The 21,971-nt window shown below is 42.3% G+C and overlaps 1 protein-coding gene across 5 annotated transcripts in view; it reads left to right on the top strand.

The window, feature by feature from the left end:
• Positions 1–16,853, top strand: part of fgd1.L (FYVE, RhoGEF and PH domain containing 1 L homeolog) — an 85,813-nt gene extending 68,960 nt beyond the window's left edge. For all 5 annotated transcript variants that reach the window (XM_041573182.1, XM_041573183.1, XM_041573185.1 and 2 more), the window contains exons 6-18: positions 1,002–1,150; positions 1,809–1,965; positions 5,477–5,615; positions 6,837–6,895; positions 7,001–7,147; positions 7,744–7,836; positions 8,168–8,247; positions 10,242–10,272; positions 11,854–11,955; positions 12,444–12,569; positions 12,824–12,982; positions 13,910–14,053; positions 16,151–16,853. In XM_041573182.1, coding sequence (XP_041429116.1) covers positions 1,002–1,150; positions 1,809–1,965; positions 5,477–5,615; positions 6,837–6,895; positions 7,001–7,147; positions 7,744–7,836; positions 8,168–8,247; positions 10,242–10,272; positions 11,854–11,955; positions 12,444–12,569; positions 12,824–12,982; positions 13,910–14,053; positions 16,151–16,417 — 1,653 coding nt within the window. In that variant the 3' untranslated portion in view covers positions 16,418–16,853. The remainder of the gene's footprint in view (positions 1–1,001; positions 1,151–1,808; positions 1,966–5,476; positions 5,616–6,836; positions 6,896–7,000; positions 7,148–7,743; positions 7,837–8,167; positions 8,248–10,241; positions 10,273–11,853; positions 11,956–12,443; positions 12,570–12,823; positions 12,983–13,909; positions 14,054–16,150) is intronic.
• Positions 16,854–21,971: the final 5,118 nt, after the last annotated feature.

The following is a 21,971-nucleotide window of genomic DNA, read 5'->3' as shown; positions in this document are numbered from 1 at the left end:
AAACCCTAAAAATGAATGTGGCTAAAAGTGACATATTTTATTTACTGAACTTATTGCACCAGCCTAAATTTCCAGTTTATCAATAGCAGCAATGATCCAGGACTTCAAACTTGTCACAGGGGGTCACCATCTTGGAAAGTGTCTGTGACACTCACATGCTCAGTGGGCTCTGAGCAGCTGTTGAGAAGCTAAGTTTAGGGCTCGTCACTAATTATCCAGCAGAAAATGAGCTTCCCCTGTAATATAAACTGATGCTACAGGGCTGATTATTAAATTATGATGCTAATTGCACTGGTTTCTGTGCTGCCATGTAGTAATTATCTGTATTAATTACTAATCAGCCTTATATTGTGACATTTCTATGCTATGTGTACTGTATATTGTGAGTGGGTCCCTAAGCTCAGTAAGTGACAGCATCACAGAGCATGTGCAGTGAATCAGTAGAAAAGAAAATGGGAAGCTACTGGGGCATCTTTGGAGATGCAGATCTTTACTGCTAAAGGGCTGTGGTTGCCCTGGGCTGGTACAGAAGCACAAAACATAATGTACAACTTTTCTAGTTACTTCTTTAGTTAAGACTTAGTTCTCCTTTAAAGATGAACCACCCCTTCAATACACTTTAATTTTAGGTGTTACTGTTCCTTTAATGTTTCCAACTCCAACTGAGATTCTCATTGGAGGATTATTCTGCCTTTTAAAGCTGATGCAGGCCCTGGAGAACTAGGGGAATTTTTTTTGTGCAATATTGCTTTAAGACTACAACTCTGATGTTGCTGGACTACAGCTCCCAGCATGCCCTAACCTTGATAATATGTTAAAGTATGCTGGGATTTGTAGTCCAGCAACAGCTCAGTAAAGTGTGGTTGAGCAGGGTTTAGTGTCCCAAAGCAATAACGTCACTCTCTCCTTCTGTCCATTCGTATGTACTTGGCTTTCTCCATAATACTCTCTATTGCCCCACACTTTTAACTTACACTCAGCCCTTGGCATTTGCTTTACAGGTGTTCTGTGCTCGGCTAATGGATGAAGCACGCACAAAGGCTTCATTCCCCATGGAGGTGGTTATGGGAATCTTTTCCAACATATGCTCCATCTACTGTTTCCACCAGCAATTTTTGCTGCCCGAGCTTGAGAAACGCATGCAAGAGTGGTATGTAACAGCTATCATTTCTGTTTTTTTTAAAAAAAGAGATGGAACAATGTTTGCAACTTGGTGCTGCAAGTGCAGGGGATGGGTGGCCCTTGGTAGAAGCCGGGGGCGTAACTACAGAGGAAGTAGACCTTGTGGCTTTAGGGGGGCCCGAAAGGTATAAGGGGCCCTTTAATCAATCTCAGTGTGTAGTGGTAAAACAGGATATCCTCTGGATATTTTGGGGGGCCATAAAAAGTATTTGCTTTGGTGCCCAGTAACATCTAGTTACACTACTGGTTGGAGCTGCAATTATCTTAACTAACTGAGATCTAGAGGATGATGGAGAGCTGTGCTCTATGAAGGAGCCAGGGGCGTAACTACAGAGGAAGCAGACCCTGCAGCTGCAGGGGGGCCCAGAAGGTATAGGGGCCCTATAATCAATTTCAGCATGTGTTGGTAAAACAGGATATTCTCTGGATATTTTGGTGGCCCTAAAATGTATTTGCTTTGGGCCCAGTAACATCTAGTTACACTACTGGTTGCAGCTGCAATTAGCTTAACTGTCTGAAATCTATAGGATGATGGAGAGCTGTGCTCTATAAAGGAGGGGGTTACATCAATGACATTTATGGAAGTGCTGCTAGAAACATAAATGTTCCCTATTTCTTTCTTGCAGGGACAGCAACCCCCGAATCGGTGACATCCTGCAGAAATTAGCACCGTTTCTTAAAATGTATGGAGAATATGTCAAAAACTTTGACCGGGCTATGGAATTGCTAAATGTCTGGACTGAGAGATCATCCCAATTCAAAAGTGTAATCCAGGAGGTTCAGGTGAGATCTGGCATCCATATTCTAAAGGTGGCCATAGACACAGAGACCCGCTCGTTTGTCGATGTCGCCAAATGAGCGGATCTCTCTTCCTAGGGCCCAATGATCGTGGGACCGCATACAGGCACAGATGCGGCCGCGATCCAACGGTATTTTTTAACCTGTCCGATCAAGATCTGGGCGACTTTTGGCCAGATATCGATCGGGGGAAGCCCGTCGGATGGCCCCACACACAGGCCAATAAGCTGTCGACTCGGTCTGTCGGCAGCTTTTATCGGCCCGTGTATGGGGCCTTTACCCTTAGGGGAGGTGGGATGGACATACTGCTGGTGAGCGTAGCTATAGTGAAGTGCAAGGAGTGCAATTCTTTAGGTGCAAGTCATTGGCACAGGCTGTAGTTGGAACTAGGGGTGCACCGAATCCAGTTTGGGATTCGGGCTTTTTCAGCAGGATTTGGATTCGAGCGAATCCTTGTGCCAGACCAATCCAAATCCTAATTTGCATATGCAAATTTTTTCCTTTCCTGCCCCTAATTTGCATATGATTACGTTATTTAATTTTCATAGGTTTTATTTTCATATTTCAGTCCTTTCATATATGTTGCAGCATCCAACTTCTGCTTTCTTCCCCAAAAAAGTGATCTTTGGAATTCAATAAAATGGGGCAAAATGATATATTAATTGGCATTACCAACTAGTGGCTTTTTGGGTAACCTTCATCTACTCAATACAATGTCCCTTTCAACAGAAGTCAAATAGTATACAAACAATGTGAGCACAGATGAGAGAGAATGATGTGATGAGCAACCTGTTAGCATGAGGAAGCAGACCCTGTGGCTGCAGGGGGGCCCATGAGGTTTAAGAGGCCCCATGAGACCCAAATAATGAGCAATTTATACTGGACACTATCAGGACAATCTCTGGATATGCTTTGGGGCCCAGTAACACCAAGAACACAGGGATAAAAGAAGTGAATCCATAAAAGGACTGACTCTGACTCTGGTTCTTTCTGGAGTTTTGGGGTGCCATAAAAAAGTCCAACCTCGCCCCATGTGAACCCTTTTCCCAGGGTCGGAATTATGCCTGTAGGTGGATGGATTTGGGCAGAGCAGAATGTAGATCTTTTTGCCATTTATATAAAAGCCCAATCAGGCTTGTTTATGTTTGTAGCAATGCTGGGAAATACTGGAGTCTAGAGGAAAGAAACCTACAAATAAGCAATAAGAGAGGGGTGAGTGGCAGTTTAAAGTGAGCTTGCAATATGCATCCCGAGTAGGCTAAGGGCAATGTAAACATTCCAGCATTAATTATATACAGTTTGTTGGTCACAGGAGTCCACTTCTACATGTTTGCACAAATTGTACGGCAGTTTTATGACCCAGAATTACCAGATGCTAGAGATCATAGAGCGAGGAGGAATTTCTGGCTTCATAGTAATTGTATTTTGTTTTTGAACGTCCTCTGATCTGAATTCAGACATAGCCCAGAGGCTGATTTAAAGGGACCATGCCTATAATATGTGCTTATAACCAGATGGGTGCCTGTAGGAATGCTGCACACACTGAGCTCATTATGGAAGCCGGCGTGCCAATGACTGTCAGTTGAGATACAGACTCTTAAATCCAGCGGCAGTAAACTTATGGGAAAACAGCTAAAGGAGACCAGCACCATAGCTTATAGATTTCTTCAGGTCCATAGTTTGAAAGCCAGATCTGACCTGGACCCACAACTCGCATTTTAACCCACAACCTGCCTGACAACTTTCTTGCCCTCAATCCAATACCTCTTGACTCCCATTAAACTGGAAGTGGTTTTGCAGCAAACTGGAATCAAAAGTAGGGAGTGGGGAAAAAAGATTTAAAGGAGTAAAACTTGCTTTTAATAAAACCATCAGACCTGAATCCATACCCACATCCACAAGTCATACCCGCTTTCTGCCCGTGGGTACCCAACTTAATGCAGGACCATAGCATATCATTTTGAGTATATCTTTGTCAGCCAAAAAATGACTTAAGTCATAGCAGAATGTCTTAGATATTCCCACATCAGCCAAAGTGAGATTTTCCAAATAGGAGAATGTGCTGAAGTCATTAGAAGGGTGGTTCACCTTTAAATTAACCTTTAGTATGATGTAGTGGGTGATATCCTGAGACAATTTGCAATTCGTTTGAATTTTTTTTTTATTTGTGGTTTTTGAGTTATTTAGATTTTTATTTAGCGGCGCTGCCAGTTTGCAGCTTCAGCACTCTGGTTGCTGGGAATAGAATAGAATAAAAATCACAATAAATGTGTAGCCTTTCAGAGCATTTGTTTTTTTTAGATGGGGTCAGTGACCCCCATTTGAAAGCTGGAAAGAGTCAGAAGAAGAAGGCAAATAATTAAAAAAAAAAAGAAAAAATGAAGGCCAGCTGAATAGGGGGTTAGAATTAGCCATTATATAATATATTAAAAGTTAACTTAAAGGCGATGATGACTTGAAAGTGCAAGGCACAGTGCAAATTATGAAAATTGGCACAAACCATCATGTTTTCAGCACTGCTGCCCCCTGTCCTGCACTCTCAAGAATAGCTGCAGGCTTTTGTGATTAAATGGAGTTCAAAGACCTGCATCTATACCATGAATACAGTGCTGCCTGTATTTGTTAATGAGACCACACAGTTTGCTTTATTTTCTGTAAACTAACTGAATATAATTTAGAAGCCAAAAATAAAAAATGCAATCATATATGTTGTATTTGGAGACAGAGTTGCCTTGTTTTTTCCTTGGTTGAAACCAGTGGCAACCAGTGGAAACCACTGTGCCCCCTGCAAAAATTGTAGGTCAAGTCATGGCTTGCAAAAGCAGGCCCTAACCCCCTTAAAGGAGAAGGAAAGGCTAAAACTAAGTAAGAGTTATCAGAAAGGTCTATATAAACACACCAGTAAACCCAAAGTAATGCTGCTCTGAGTCCTCAAAAGAAACACCACATTTCTTTCCTTCTATTGTGTACACATGGGCTTCTGTATCAGACAGTTTTCAGCATAAACCTCCAGGGCTTGAGCATGCTCAGTTTGCAACTCTCCTCCTCCCTCCTCAACTCCCTGATGTAATCTGAGCCCAGAGCTTTGAGTGAGCAGGGAGAGACTCGGGCAAGAAGTGATGTCACAACAAGCTAATATGGCAGCTGCTATCCTAAACAAACAGAGAGAGCTTCTAGAGCTGTTTACACTGGTATGGTAAAGCATTACACTACAGAATAAATATAGTATTTTAGCTTGCAATATTGTGGCTAATCTAGCTGCCACAACAGCAAGCAGACAGGGAGTTTGCCATTTGATGTGTTTGGAGAGGAGTGGCGTAACTAAAGAGTGCTAGGCCCCCCTGCAAAAAAATTTGAAGAGGGGCCCAGCGCACCCCAATCCCCATCCCCCCTTCCTGGAGACTCCTAATACAGAACCCCCCATCCACAATAGGTCACAAACAGAACTGGCATATGGCGGTCGCTTATTACAGCATTGTCCTTGTGTCTTTTTTAGAGGGAAGAGGCCTGCGGGAACCTGACGTTACAGCACCACATGTTAGAGCCTGTACAAAGGATCCCACGGTACGAGCTACTGCTTAAAGACTATCTCCTAAAATTGCCAGAAGATTCCAAAGACCGATGCGATGCAGAGAGTAAGTACATTAGCTCGTTCTCAGGAGGGGTCCCCACTTCTTACCTGCCGCTTCTGCTTGCCCTAGCTGATATATTGGCATTTGTAGAAATACAGAAGAAAAATAATAATGCTGTGCAGTAAATAGGACGATCTCACGGGTGACGGATGTATAGCCAATATCTGCCCATGTCTGTTTATACTCTATACACGCGCACAAACACTGCCCTCTCCTGGCAACGATAACTTCCACTAAATAATGCTTCATTTCTGACTTTTACATGTCATTTTAATTTTCATTTAAATGCCATTGCTCTTTTAAAGTTAATTAGCTGAATGCCTTATTTCCTTGCTAGGATAATGAGCTGATGCCTGGTATTGTACACAAATAGTTCCACTAGATCCTTGGCTCAAGAGCAAAATGATCGGATCAGTCCGATGTCGCCCACCTCGAGACGGGCAGATTTGTGAAATATCCAAGGTCACTTTACATGTGTAGCCACCTTTAGACCCAGCAGTGCAAAAAGCAGGAAAATATGTAAAGAATTAGGGGGATTGACATGTTGTTGTTTATATGGTGTAGAGGCTAGCTATCATTGTTTACATCTCTGCTGGAATTTAATCCTTCCACAGAGTAAAGCAGACATATAATTATGTATGTTATGTATTGGTGCGTACTGTATTACAAATAAAACAGGCGGTACACCCATTCTAGGTAATACATTGTCGGTCTGAAACAGCTCAGTCAGTCCCAGTACTGTTGCATTAATTGCATTATACTGTAATTAACGCCTCCTCACATCCTTGCAGAGAGAATCTTAACACCCTGCGGAGTAAATGTTACCTTTTCTCAGCCCTCGGAATATATTTAGCCACCTCGTTCCCTCCGTCTCATCTCAGAGTATATTAACCTACAATTCAACATTCCTCCCCTCTCACTATATGTCCTCTCCCTCCCCAGTGAGTGTATTTACCCATCTTCTCAGTGAACCAACTGACAGCTGATATAACACCCCTCTCTGACTCTTCTCCCCACACACTGTATAATTCATTGGCTTACAGCATTATTGTGCTCATTAACTCTTAAGCTTGCCATACACACCAATATGGTTTGAATTAAAGCCAATCAGCTACAAGTCATAATGCATATACATTCCCAAGGGTATTATAGGATCTGTATCAGCCCTTTGTGATTATGTGCTTGTTCATAATAGTGACTGTGTAATCACTCTCTTCCTTGCAGAGTCCTTGGAATTAATAGCCACAGCAGCTGAGCATTCCAATGCAGCCATCAGGAAAATGGTGAGTGCTACTTGATCAATAGATAATGCTCTCTATTCTCAGTTTTAGCAACCTCAATCACCCCAATCACTTGTGCTTTCTTTATGTTGTTGTGCCGTGTCCCAGGAGCGGATGCACAAACTCCTCAAAGTGTATGAACTTCTGGGTGGAGAAGAAGACATTGTCAGTCCTACTAATGAGCTCATCAAAGAAGGGCATATATTAAAGCTTTCAGCCAAAAATGGCACCACCCAAGACAGATACCTCATATTGGTAAGTAATTCTCCCTATCTGGCTTTACCCAAGGCACAAATAAGAAATCACCCCAAATGTCACCCTAACTGGCCTTCAGTTTGGACCCCCTTAGCTCATAACATGGTTACAGATATATAGAAACATTGGGGTAACAGTCACCCTGCTATAGTTCCAGGGGTACCCAGGACACAAATAAGCACTCACCCCAAATCTCCCCCTAACTGGCCATTAGGCTGGGCCCTTTACCTCATAACAAGGTTACAGATATATAGAGTATTGGTTTGACAGTCACCCTGTTATAGTTCCAGGGGTACCCAGGGCACAAATAAGCACCCAATATCTCACACTAATTGGCCTTCAGACTGGCCCCCCTTAGCTTCTAACATGGTTACAGATATATAGAAACATTGGGGTAACAGTCACCTGCTATAGTTCCAGGGGTACCCAGGGCACAAATAAGCACTCACCCCAAATCTCCCCCTAACTGGCCTTCAGGCTGGGCCCCCTTAGCTCATAACAAGGTTACAGATATATAGAACATTGGGGTAAGAATCCGAGACAAACTGACATAATACTCCTTTGTGTAACTCTGCACTGCTTAATGTGTTTCACAGTTTAATGACCGGCTACTGTACTGCGTTCCCAAACTGCGTCTTATTGGCCAGAAATACAGCGTGCGGGCTAGAATAGATGTGGAAGGAATGGAGGTAAGTGTAAAATGGCACAAATATGAACTTGCTCCTTGTTTCCATACAGACCTGCTCTTCCATCTTATCAGGTCTGGACTGGCAATCTGTGGGTTGTGACAAATGCCAGAGGGGCTGCTGTAAGATGCCATAGACAGTCATTTTTTATTGGGCTGGTGGGGGCTGTTTGGATCTCGTTGTACCAGAGCTTGTTTTGACAACCAGTCCAGACCTGCTACTCAGTGAGGGCTCACACTACTCAGTCTTTATTAATAACACTTCCCCACCAATAAATTATTTATTGTTTGTATATAATCTTCTGTCTCATCATATATAATCTGTCTCATCACAGCTGAAACACAGCAGCAGCCCTAACCTGACACGGACATTCCGGGTGTCTGGGAAACAAAGATCTCTGGAGCTACAAGCCAGGTACTTATCAGCCTATGAGAAATACAGTACAGGACATGGTATCAGAGTGAAAGCATTTGCAGGCAGATACAGTTCAATTCCTCTAGAACAGGGATCCCCAACCTTTTGAACCCGTGAGCAACATTCAGAAGTAAAAGGAGTTGGGGAGCAACACTAGCATGAAAATGTTCTTGGGGTGCCAAATTAGTGCTGTGATTGGCTATTGGTAGCTCCTATGTGGATTGTCAACCTGGTTGGGGATCACTGCTCTAGAGGCCCACTGGGATATGTGGGCTGGCCTGACAACCCAGGGATCCACAAATTTACCCACAGGTAAGGTAGGTTTGGGCCAACGACTCTGCACTTTTTGAAGGTCACGGGCGGGTTCAGGTTGATCTCTTCTGCTTGCTTTCCCCCCTTGCAAACTTAGACTGCCGACTTCTGGTTTTATAGGCATGTGCCTGCCCCATACATTTTTGCAACATCATCAGCGGGTCTATAAATGGAAGAGGGAAGCCCACTGCTGGGTACAATCCAACACTGACCAACAGCAGTGGCTTAATGGGGCAGGTCTTTCTCTTTAATTGTTTATACTTTTGTATAAATGGCTTCAAGAGCAGATAAGGCACAGGGTGGATGTTTTGGCCCCAAAGTCTGGTTGTGCGCAGGAATTCAGAGCACAGCTAGAGAACATGTGTATCCCTTAGAAGCCAGTAACATGAAAGCAAGTGTGTAAGTCTTCCCTGCTTCATGAATGTGCCATTGTATGCCAGAATGCAGAAAGGTTAGCAGCATCTCCTGCCTTTCTATAGGTCAGTAGTACCCTGTGCATATATTTCTAGGCCAGCAGCATGGATACCAATAACTTACCATCCAATCACAAACCTACTGACACCAACTGAAGGTCAAGGCAAGCTAATTGTGTGCATTATATTCTCCGTGTTCTCCAGAAAGAATACATTGTACCATTCTTAAAGGGGCTGTTCACCTTTACCTTAATTCTTAGTATGATGTAGAGAGCGATATCCTGAGATAATTTGCAAATGGTTTTAATTTCTTGTTATTTTTGGGTTTTGAGTTACTTAGCTTTTTATTCAGCAGCTTTGCAATTTCAGCAATCTGGTTGATGGGTCCTAATTACCCTAGCAACCATGCAATTGATTTAAAGACTGGAATATGAATTTGAGCGATCTAAATAGAAAGACAAGGAATAAAAAGTAGCAATAACAATAAACTTGTAGCTTTACAGAGCATTTGTTTTTAGATGGGGTCAGCGATCCCTGTTTGAAGCTAAAAAGAGTCGGCAGAAGAAGGCAAATAATCAGGCCCGGATTTGTGGAAAGGCCACCAAGGCCCGGGCCTAGGGTAGCAGGATTTTAGGGCTGGCATGCTGCCTAACCACATCCATATTGGTTCAGAAACACTGGGGATGCACAGGAGTTTTTGTAATTTCCCATGCCCCATTGCTCTGGTCCCGTTGAAAATTTGCACGAATAAAAGGAAGGAAAACGGGGATGTAAATCCGGCCCTGCAAATAATTCAAAAACTATAAAAAAAATATATAAAAAATAATAATAATGAAGACCAATTGAAAAGTTGCTTAAAATGAACCATTCTATAACACACAGCAGTGCACATGCCATCAAACGATACACTTTATGTTCTTTTTTGACAGTGTAATACACAGGGTACACTAGCAAAGGAATATTCACCCTTCTGCTTGCCTAATAATATCCCTAAGCACTAATAAGTGCTGCCTGGTAGGTGTAAAAATGAATCCAAAGAAAGAAACACGTGCTTCTTGTAGTGGGATTAAGGTGATAATTACATGTGACAGTTTAATTAACCCTTGTGCCCAGAATAATCTCACACCACACCTACTTCTGTTTCCAACTCTTCTCCTGATATAAGTGTTTAGCGTGCGTTTAGGATCATTATTAAGTCTTACTATAATTGGCTCTGTGTTGAAAGACCGCTGGGTTGTGTTCATTTGTGTGAGTTCTTTTGTCTTGCAGAACCGAGGAAGAGAAGAAAGACTGGATCCAGGTTAGTATCTCCGCACAAAATCCATTTTTCAAGATTGTGGTTATCCCAACCATGAAGTGCAATATATGTTTATATGTATAAATGACTTTTATTCTCAAGATGGGCAAAAGTACTAAGGAAAAAAAAAAAAAAATGTTGGCAAGCACTCCGTGGTCCACTCATAAAATAAAATCATTCGGGTTTATTTCAGCAGGTTAAAAACATTACACCCCCTGATGCATTTCGTATCTACTGTATATAGCCTATACGATACGTGACTTCGATACAAAATGCGTCAGGACTGTAATGTTTTTAACCTGCTGAAATAAACTCGAATGATTTTGTTCTAAGAGTGGACCACGGAGTGCTTGCCACCATTTTTTGGTTTCAAATGCACATCAGCTACGGGCTCGGGGCGATGCACCCGGGCCACTTGTCTACCTTGGTGAGTGCGGTTTTTCCTAAACCTCTATGCATTGAAATTGTGTGTAAGCCAAAAAGCATACACCCAGGTTATTGGCTCTGAAGGGTGACAACTTTGTGGCTTTAAGGAGGCAATTAGTTGCTTTAAAGTTGCTTAAAACTACATGGACTTTAAAAGTGGGATTGAGTTATTCCCCTAAAAAAACATCTCTTAGTATTGGGGTAGTAGGGGATGCCAAAATGCCTCCTCCCCCAGTAGTGCTCAAGAATTCTGTGGTGGTACCAAAGTGGTAGACTCAAGTCTCCGTGTTCCTATAGGGCAGTGAAACACAGAGAGAAATGCTTTCATATTTTCCCACGAGTAAGCCAAATCACCTCATCTACAAGGTATGGGACCTGTTATCCATAATACTCGGGACCTGGGGTTTTCAGGATAAAGGATCTTTCTGTAATTTGGCTCTTCAAACCTTAAGTCTACAAGAAAATCATGTAAATGTTAAATAAACCCAATAGGCTGTTTTTGCTTCCAGTAAGGATTAATTAGATCTTAGTTGGGATCAAGTACAAGCTAATGTTTTATTATTACTACACAGAAAAAGGAAACCGTTTTTTTAAAACTTGGATTATTGGGATAAAATAGAGTCTATGGGGAGACAGTCTTTCCAAAATTCTGAGTTTTCTGGATAACAGGTTTCTGGATAATAGTTATCTTACCGGTAATTGTGGCTAATTATAAGGTTGGCAAAGGGCAAGCTATTTTTGGGGAGAATTATTAACACCCGTGGTAATAATTTGCTACCTTGGGCGACAAATCTCCCTGTATGTCAGTGCCGTTATATAGGAATAGTGCAAAACAAAAGGCACATTAAGCCCGTATTTGCACTTTGCACAATGCCATCCTTATAGGCTTATACTATATGTAAAGTCAGGTTAGCATCAGTTGTGACAACAATCATATGGGAGACTCAGCACATAGATTATTACATGTCCATGCCCATTGACACTTACCTGTTTCTGGGAAGGAGAAGCCTCAGCCACTTCTACTGGCCTTGTAATAATTTTGGGTTTTAACCCAAACTGGCCTATCAGCACCTAATAAAACTGATATTCCTACTGGAGTCTGTTAAATCAGGATATGTAAACTCTGAGAACAAAACAATCATTGCTTTGCCTTTACAGGCTATTGAGGTCACAATCAACCGCCATGAACAGGCAATGGAGTCGTGCAAACTGCTCTGTACCTCCATTCGAGAGGATGACGAGACTCCACCAAACTCTCCGGTAAGAGAGCAGTTTACAGGAGTCACATCTAGATCTATTAATCAGGTGGCTTGCACTATTGTTTCAGGAGTCAGAGCCAGGAGTGCAGAGAATGTAAACGTATGCTTGGCTGGTATATGCTGTAAAATACATTTGTATCCTGCTGTTGCAGGTAGAATAAAGGGAATTTGGTTTAGGTGTAGAAGGGCAGCAGGAAGGGGACAGCAGAGGGGTTTGGGAATAAGACACAGTGGGGCTCATTTATAAACACTGGGCAAATTTGCACCTGGACAGTAACCCATGGCAACCACTCAGTGATTAGCTTTTTTCAGCCGGCTGCAGGTTGAGCGCTGAAAGCAATAATCTGATTGGTTGCCATGGGTTACTGCCCAGGTGCAAATGTTATAAATGACCCCCAGTGCCTTTATTGAGGTAATACAGCAAAGTAAGTTTTGGGCTCACATGAGCCCTTCATCAAGCCTTTTCCTCACGCAACTTCTGTCCCACAGAACACAGATCTTGGCAAACGAGCGCCGACCCCCATCCGAGAAAAGGAAGTGACCATGTGCATGAAATGCCAGGAACCGTTTAACTCCATAACCAAAAGGAGACACCACTGCAAGGCTTGCGGCCACGTGAGTGCCCACTTTTATTGCATGTTCTCTCATCATCCCCCATCATGATCCAATCCAACATTCTTGCATCTCTCCCTTACTAGCACAAATTCACCTCTGCCAGGAGACTCTTGCTTCCTTTCCATGGCACCACCATGTTGTCCTTCACAATGGGGTGTATTAATATAATGATGGGGCGGTTGCTTTTAAGTCACCTGTGTATGCTGTACTGGTCATTTCTGCTGTATGTTAAAGTGCTCTTTTCTTAATTCCAGGTGGTATGTGGAAAGTGCTCTGAGTTTCGTGCCAGGCTTGTTTACGACAATAACCGCACCAACCGAGTATGTGTGGACTGTTACGGTGCTCTACGTGGGTCTTTGGCCAGCCCAGTATTCAATGTTCACACGCCACAGCGCAGGAAATCTATACTAGAGGTATGTCAGGCACCAGCGGTGTAATGAACCCGGGATGAACAATCTTTAAAGGGGCCCGGTGCAGTCTGCAGCTTAGCCTGCCCTTCTTGCTCAAATGCATGAGAGCCTAGCTGCAGCTTGGGGGCAGATTTACATAGGGTCGAATATCGAGGGTTAATTAACCCTCGATATTCGACCATTGAAGTTAAATCCTTCGACTTCAAATATCGAAGTCGAAGGATTTAGCTCAAATAGTTCGATCGAACGAAAAAATCCTTCGGATCTTTCGATTTGAAGGATTTTAATCCATCGATCGAATGATTTTTCTTCGACCTAAAAAACATTAAAAATCCTATGGGGACCTTCCCCATAGGCTAACATTGCACTTCGGTTTTAGGCGGCGGAGTAGGGGGTTGAAGTTTTTTTTTTTAAGAGTTTTAAGAGACAGTACTTTGACTATCGAATAGTCGAACGATTTTTAGTTTGACTCGTTCGATTCGAAGGTCGAAGTAGCCAAAAAAATCATTCGAAATTCGACGTTTATCCATTATCTATTCCTTCACTCGAGCTAAGTAAATGGGCCCCCTAGTGTTGCAGCAAAAGGCAGAACTCTGTCTGTTAATTGGCTCATGTGACCTAACAAGTATGGTTTGTTGGTATGTTTGTAAGCACAGTGAATCGTACGATCCCAGGGGACGGCCCTTATTGTTTAAAATGGCAATTTTCTATTTTGGATTACCCAATGGCACATACTACTAGAAAAGTATATTATTATGAAAATGGTTTATTTACATGCAGCAGGGTTTTACATATGAGCTGTTTTATGCAATATCTTTTTATAGAGACCTACATTGTTTGGGGGGGTATAGTTTTCCTTTATGGCACATGTAGACTGCATCCTCATGCACAGGTACATCCAAATAAATGCATTCAATTTCTGCTCCCCAGAAACAGGCCTCAGTGGTGGCAGAGCACAGTGTTATGTGCAGTTACATGCATTATATGGAGAAAGGAGCCAAGAGCTGGCACAAAGCTTGGTTTGTCATCCCTCAGAATGAGCCCTTGGTGCTATATATCTATGGCGCTCCCCAGGTGAGTACTCAGAACAAGTTCCTCACTGCACCTGCTCTAATATATATCATTATCCACATACATTTAGGGCATATTAGAGCAGTCCCCTGCTGCAAGCAGTATAGTCTTTTGTGAGCGGGGCTGTATTGAAGTCTAAACAACTCAACTGAGAACTCTGCCCTTCTGTTCTGTGCATGCACCAACTTCTGGGAAACGACGTACCCCCCTCCCCTCAGCCATCAGATTTAGCCAGTAGTATCTGGTAGCAGGCTGTGGGATTTTTATTTTTTGCAATATTTTAATTTACCATATAGGCAAGCGTAGGCTGCTCCCCCCCCCCCAAAAAAAAGCTGCTGCCCTACGCATGAGCCCATGGGTTCCTATATAGTAGATACTCCCCTGATTGTGAGACCAGGGAAAAATTCTGACACAGTCACGTCCGCTCACATGCATTTTAAAGGAATCACCCTGATGGATTTTTTTTTTTTTTAATGTGTTTTTACTTCAGGAAAAAAAACCACCAAGGCAGTTTTAATCTAAATGCGCAAAGTCATTATTAAGAAATGACTTTGGTAAGTAATTTCTTAATAAAGACTTTACGCATTTAAAGTTAAAACTGCCTTGACATTTATACTAAATATGGAACCATAAAGGTTTTGTTGTTTGTTTGTTATAAAATGCAAAATAAAAACCTTTAAAAAATAAATAAATAAAAAAAAAAGAGCCCTTATATGGACATAGGGTTGCCAGTGTTCGGTTTCGATCCGAACAGCTCGGTTTTTCTAAAGCCTGTTCAGGTCTCAACTTTCTGTTCGGTTTTCAGCCTTGTGAAACCCGAACAATAATCTGGCCAATAAATAAAAACATTTAAATACTAAGATACTGACCGTAACATGGATTCGTTATTATTATCAAGTACAGTTAATTTCTTATTATTACAGAAACAAGAAAAAAAATTATATTTACATAGTTAAGTTGGGTTCAAAAAAGACCAACGTCCAATCAATCAAAAATAAGAAATAGTTTTCTATTTCAAAATTAGCATTTCTGCATTTCAGCGTTTTCTTGATCACCGATTTCTGTATATTAGATCCTATACCTGTAATTAGAGGTTTGAGCTTACTCATCTGGCAGAATAGAGATAGAGATAGGGTTGCCACCTCTGTGGTTTTGAACTGGACATCTCAGTTTTTCAAAGGACTGTGTGTTCAAAACTTTCTCAAAAGTAAAAGTGCGGGGTGCTAATCCATAGGGGACGCCCCATAAGGGTCTCCAAGTCTAACAACAAAATATTATGAGTAATGGATAGCACACCCAATTTGAAAAAATAAATTTATTACAGAAAAGAAAAATTATAACCAAAAAATTACAAATCAATATTAGTGAGCCCAACACGTTTCGACCTTAAGGGTCTTCCTCAGGGGAACAAATAATCAAAAAAAAACAAAAACAAAAAAAATGTAAGAAAGGCAGGCCTTTTTTTGATTTTTTTGATTATTTGTGCCCCCTATTATTTGTGCCCCTGGGGAAGACCCTTAAGGTGGAAACGCGTTGGGCTCACTACAACAAAAGATTACAAAATAATATTAGTGAGCCCAACGCGTTTCCACCTTAAGGGTCTTCCCCTGGGGCACAAATAATCAGGGGCACAAATAATCAAAAAAATAAAAAAAAAAGAACTGCCTTTTTTTTTATTTTTTTTATTTATTTATTTTTTTTAAACTTTTTTGTGCCCCTGAGGAAGACCCTTAAGGTCGAAACACGTTGGGCTCACTAATTTTGTTATCATTTTTCTTTTTTCTTTTCTGTAATAAATGTATTTTTTCGAATTGGGTGTGCTCATAATATTTTGTTCAAAACTTTCTGTCTGGTTGAAAACATTCAGAAAACTGAACAGAAATGAAGCCCGCCCTGTCGTCATAACTCCACTGACATCATTGTGCCTTACTCTGATGTCATCATGCCCACCAATATCATGGCCCCACCCACTGCTATCTGCCCCACCCCCTTTGTTCGGGTTTAGCCGCTGGCAACCCTATATGGACTTGGATTTCGAAGCTGTTATTTATCACTGACCGGGCTTTATTTTCTAATTAAAGTGCCCTTCCTTTGTCCTAGGATGTGAAAGCTCAGCGCAGTATACCTCTCATTGGCTTTGAGGTGAGTCCAACAGAACCAGGCGACCGTTCTGACCGCAGACACGTCTTCAAGATCACCCAGAGTCAGCTAAGTTTCTACTTCAGCCCTGAGACTGAAGAACTGCAAAGCCGTTGGATGAGCGCTTTGTCGCGGGCAGGACGGGGGGAAGACTGCCACCCCAAAACACTTTTATTGGAGACTGAGGAGGAGTCGGAAGTATTTGAAAGCCCTTTAGGAAACACTTGAGGACTTGATCCATTATAGTGACTCCTTAGCAAGAAATACAAGGAGCTTGCGTTTGGGACTAATCCATTTCTCTTCCATGGGGGACTGTAACAAAATGTGGGGGCTGGACTTTTATCATCATGACTCCACTTGGGGAGGGCTGGACTCACCCATAGTACTTCCATGTTCTGCAAGGAGGACTGGATTCATCCATTCTAAAGCCTGAGCGTTGCCCACTATTTAGCATCAGGATACAATGAATGGCATGAGCTTGAACTATCCCATTGTGGTTCCATAGAGAGGATCCCGTGGGCTGGAATCATTGCCCCCTCTTTCTGACAGCCTCCTGCACTCTCCTTTTACACAACACCAACACCGGCACTTTCTCTTTTTTTTTTTATATCATATGTATTATAATTATTTTAATAATATTTAGCAAACTTTTTTTTTTATTTTATTTTGAGTTTTGTTTTGTGTTGCTTTGTGTTCCCTTTTCCCTTGTTCCACCTATACGGCCATTGCCGAATCTGAGCTTGCCTTCCTCTTCTTGCCTGCCTGTCAGTGTGTGCATGTGAGGTCCTGGGTGTAAGCCTTGTGGGTGTTAAACTACAACTGCCAACTGTACCCCCAGCCACTGGGAAGCGGGAGTTATGGTTAAAGGGATACTGCCATGGGAAAACATGTTTTTTCTGAAACACATCAGTTAATAGTGCTGCTCCAGCAGAATTCTGCACTGAAATCCATTTTTCAAAAGAGCAAACAGATTTTATTATATTCAATTTTGAAAGCTGACATGGGGGTAGACATATTGTCAGTTTCCCAGTTGCCCCCAGTCATGTGACTTATGCCTGCACTTTAGGATGGAATTACTTTCTGGCAGGCTGTTATTTCTCCTACTTAATGTAACTGAATCAGTCTCAGTGGGACCTGAATTTTACTATTGAGTGCTGTTCTAAAGCTGGCCATAGACGCAAAGATCTGATCATACGAATCGAGGATTCGTACGATTTTCGGACCGTGTGTGGAGAGTCCCGACATTTTTCGTCTGGCGTTTGATCAATCGGACAGGTTAAAAGATTTCTGTCGGCTGCCGATAATATCTCTGCATGTATTGCCGATCGTACGATTTTCAGTGGGAGACTGTCACCAGCTTTGGTCGGACATAACTTTCGTACGATTGCTGTCAGGGGCAGAACATTGTCTGATCTGTTCTTTTACTACTTTATTTGATCGGAATGGTTAGTGGCAGGTCGGGAGATGGGGAAGTCTGATCGTATGATGATTCGTACGATCGGATCTTTGCATCTATGGCCAGCTTTAGATCTACCAGGCAGCTGTTATCTTGTGTTAGGGAGCTGCTATCTGGTTACCTTCCCATTGTTCTGTTGTTAGGCTGCTGGGAGGAAATGGAGGGGAGTGATATCACTCCAACTTGCAGTACAGCAGTAAAGAGTGACTGAAGTTTATCAGAGCACAAGTCACATGACTGAGGGCAGCTAGGACACTGACAATATGTCTAGCCCCATGTCAGATTACAAAATTAAATATAAAAAAAAAAATCTGTTTGCTCTTTTGAAAAATGGATTTCAGTGCAGAATTCTGCTGGAGCAGCACTATTAACTGATGCGTTTTGAAAAAAACATCCCATGACCGTATCCCTTTAAACAATATTTCGAGGGACTGAGGATACCCATTCCTTTGTACAGGGTAAATCTGCCACATTGTAGGCGGACAAACAAACGAGTGCCAATCCTGGGGGAAAATAATGTGCCATAGTGTCTGTAATATTTAATATGTTGGTGATTTTTTTTTTTTTTACAGTCAAAAAGCCATGATTAAAAAGAGAAGAAAAAAAAGTATTTTTGGGCATCACCACTGTCCTCTAGGTGGCACTGCAAACCTTCTTGGTTGCTCTATGTTTTTCCTGTCCCTGTGGAAGTGTATTGTGTGCGTTGCCTATTCTTTGTTCACAAATACTCTGCCCGCACTTTGTACCTGACCCGGGGTAAAGGGGAAAATACTGCCAATAGTTAGAGATGCACCGAATCCACTATTTGGCATTTGGCTCAATCCCCGGTGAAAGATTCGTCGAATACCGAACTGAATTTGCATATGCAATTTAGGGGCAGGAAAGGAAAAAAAATCTTCTTTTGTGACGAAAATGATTTCCTTACCCGCCCCTAATTTACATATGCAAATTAGGATTCCGTACGGGCCAGGCACAAGGATTCGGCCGAATCCGACTTCTGCTTAAAAAGGCTGAATTCTGGATTCAGTGAATTAATAGTGGAACCAAGAGAGCAATCAATCACACCAATAAGAATGCACACTTGCACCCTTCCCATATATTACTGGTGGTTGGTTTTTTTTCAGACTCCGCCCCTTGCAATTCCGCGCTTCTCTTGTTGCTTCCCGTGTGTGTGGGTGTCGGCATGATAGTGGCAGGCCACTGAGAATTTTCATGTGATATTCCTGCCCCTGCTCCGTGCTGTTCAATATAGTCCGTTTACTTCACCAATTTGTGGTCCTTTGTGTTATTTGTTATTGCTGTTCAGTCTCAAGCAGGACACCGTAGAAGAGGATCATCGATACCGTTTAGCAGCACAGAAGCCCCGCCCTCTGACACGCTACAAAGCAGAAAGCACAATCTGCACGGCAAAGTGAGATCTATGGTGAGCTGAAGGCCCTCTGCTTATATTCATATTAAAAGGGTGGTTCACCTTTAAGTTGACTTTTAGTATTTGCCCTTTCCAGCTTTCAAATGGGGTCACTGACCCCAATCTAAAAACAAATGCTCTGTAAGGCTACAAATGTATTGTTATTGTTACTTTTTATTACTCCTCTTTCTAGTCAGGCCTCTCCTATTCATATTCCAGTCTCTCATTCAAATTAATGCATGGTTGCTAGGGTAATGTGGACCCTAGCAACCAGATAGGTGAAATTGAAAACTGGAGAGCTGCTGAATAAAAAGCCAAATAACTCAAAAACCACAAATAATAAAAAATGAAACCCGATTGCAAATTGTCTCCGAGTATAACTGTCTACATAAGACTAAAGGTTAACTCAAAGCCGAACAACCCCTTTAATATCCATTAGTGCCAATGCTTTTTCCTTATTTTTAATTAGGGTTTTAGATCATTTATATTCCTTTTGAGGTGTATTGCATCTTTAAATGCAGGTTAACTTTTAGTATGTTATAAAATGTTATAAAATCGTGAATTTCAAACAAATTTTCAATTGGTCTTTATTTTTTCTTCTTAGTAGTTTTTAAGTTATTTGCCTTCTTCTTCTGAATCTTTGCAGCTTTCAAATGGGGGTCACAGATCCCATCTAAAAACATAGACTCTGTAAGACTACATAATTATTGTTAATGTTACCTTTTATTACTGATCTTTCTATTCAGGCCTCTCCTATTCATATTCCAGTCTCTTATTTAAATCAATGCATGGTTGCTAGGGGAATTTGGCCCCTACCAACCAGACTGCTGAAATTGCAAATTGAAGAGCTGCTGAATAAAAAGCTAAATAACTCAAAAACCTTCAATAATAAAACATGAAAACCAATTGCAAATTGTCTCAGAATATACCTCTCTACGTCATACTACAAGTTATCTCAAAGGTGCACAACCCCTTTAACAATTAGTATGATGTAGACTGTGATATTCTGAACAATTTGTAATTTTTTTAGGTGGGGTTTTCTTTTTTTTACCTTTTTATTCAGCAGCTTTCTGGTTGCTAGGGTTGTCTCCCCTTGCAACATGGTAGAGGCATGAATGAGAGTCTGGAATTGAATAGGAGAGGCCTGAGTAGAAAGATGGGAAATAAATAAGAGTACAATTGTGGCCTCACACAGCAATAATGGTCTGGCTGCCGCTGGTCAGTGACTCCCCATCTGAAAGCAGGAAAGGCAGAAAACAAAGGCAAAAACTAAAAAAAAAAAATGAAGACCAATTGAAAAAGTTGCTATAAATAGGCCGTTCTATATCACTGAAAAGTGAACTATCCCCTTTAAGGGATACAGGCTCTAGTAATAGCGCCTCTAGATTCCTGATGTCACATGTTCTTGTCCTTTACTCCTCCTGCACACAATCCGTTTCATATCTGGGCTTATAGTGAAAGTGGAAGTTCCCCTTTAAAGATACCATACTACTACTATTTTATTTTTTCACATAAAACTCCAATTGGATCCTGTAATTTCAATCCCAACATAAGTCTTTCTGGTTGTTGGCATCAGTTTAGAGAAATATAGAAGTATTCTCCTAGCAATGCAGAGTAGTGATGTACAGAAGATTTCTTTTATTTGACCATCTGAGAAGGGGCAGGACAAGCGTATATAAATGCTGTGCCAATGAGGGGCTGGGATTGGCTAGATGGATGTCGAATACAGCCTGGCACCTGCCAGTGATCCACTTCTGGGAAAAACTGATCAGCCTGAACCTGTTGCAGGTTTATGTACCATCACATTGTGTCTTTGCTGTGCCAACTGCTTTCTGGGCCTGTGCTGTATAAAGAGGTGTATGTGGTGCTGAGAAGTCTTCTGCCCCTAACTCCTCCTACTTTTTGGCTCACCCCTAACTCTTCCTACTTCTGGGCTTGCCGCTAACTTCTACTCCTGGGCTCACCCCCAGGGCAGCCATCAGGGGGGACAGTTGTAGGGGGCCCCCGAGGGTAAGGGGGGCATTCAGACTTACTTGATTAGCTGTGCCCCCCATCTTTCTGAGAGCTGCTGACTTCGGGAAGGCATGGACGTTGAAGGGGCCCTGGCCACCAATTTTCTTATAATGTGGGGGGGGGGGCCCTGACCACCAATTTTTTTTTTCTCATGTGGGGTCCTAGCCACCAATATTTTTTAATGGGGGGGCCCTGACCACCAATATCTTTTTATTAACATGTGGGAACCCTAGCCATCACTATTTTTTTTGTTTTTTTACTGTGTGGTGGGGGGCGGACCTGTGGGGTGGGGAGGGTGGACCTGTAGGCGGGACTTGCAGTGGGCGCAGCCCAGGAAATTTTGTCGTATAGGGCTCTGTGATTTCTGATGGCGGTCCTGCTCGCCCCTAACTCCTGCTCCTGTGCTCGCCCCTAACTCCTGGGCTCGCCCCTAACTCCTGGGCTCGCCCCTAACTCCTGGGCTCGCCCCTAACTCCTGGGCTCGCCCCTAACTCCTGGGCTCGCCCCTAACTCCTGCTCCTGGGCTCCCCCCTAACTCCTGGGCCTGCCGCTAGCTCCGGGGCTCGCCCCTAACTCCTACTTTTGGGCTCGCACCTTACTCCTACTTCTGAGCCCGCCTAACACTGTGGTCTAATGACAGATATAAGGGGTCGTTTACCGGGAGCACAAGTGAACACCCGGGGGCACAAGTGAACACCCCTTACTGCTCAGTTAAAAAAAATAATTGTTGTAGGGCCCAATATTTCCTATTTATTCAACAACCACGTGAATCGGCTAAAAGGATAAACAAACACTATTAAAACTGGCCTTAAAATATCTTTAAAAAAAAAAAAACATGGTGGTTGCTTTCACCAAATGCCATATTGGCATTTACCAGCTTTAACCAGTAGAGGGAGCTCCTGATA

This window comes from Xenopus laevis, chromosome 8L, assembly GCF_017654675.1.
Source record: "Xenopus laevis strain J_2021 chromosome 8L, Xenopus_laevis_v10.1, whole genome shotgun sequence".
In the NCBI taxonomy this organism is placed as follows: domain Eukaryota; kingdom Metazoa; phylum Chordata; class Amphibia; order Anura; family Pipidae; genus Xenopus; species Xenopus laevis.
This window is presented reverse-complemented; position numbering and strand designations above follow the sequence as displayed.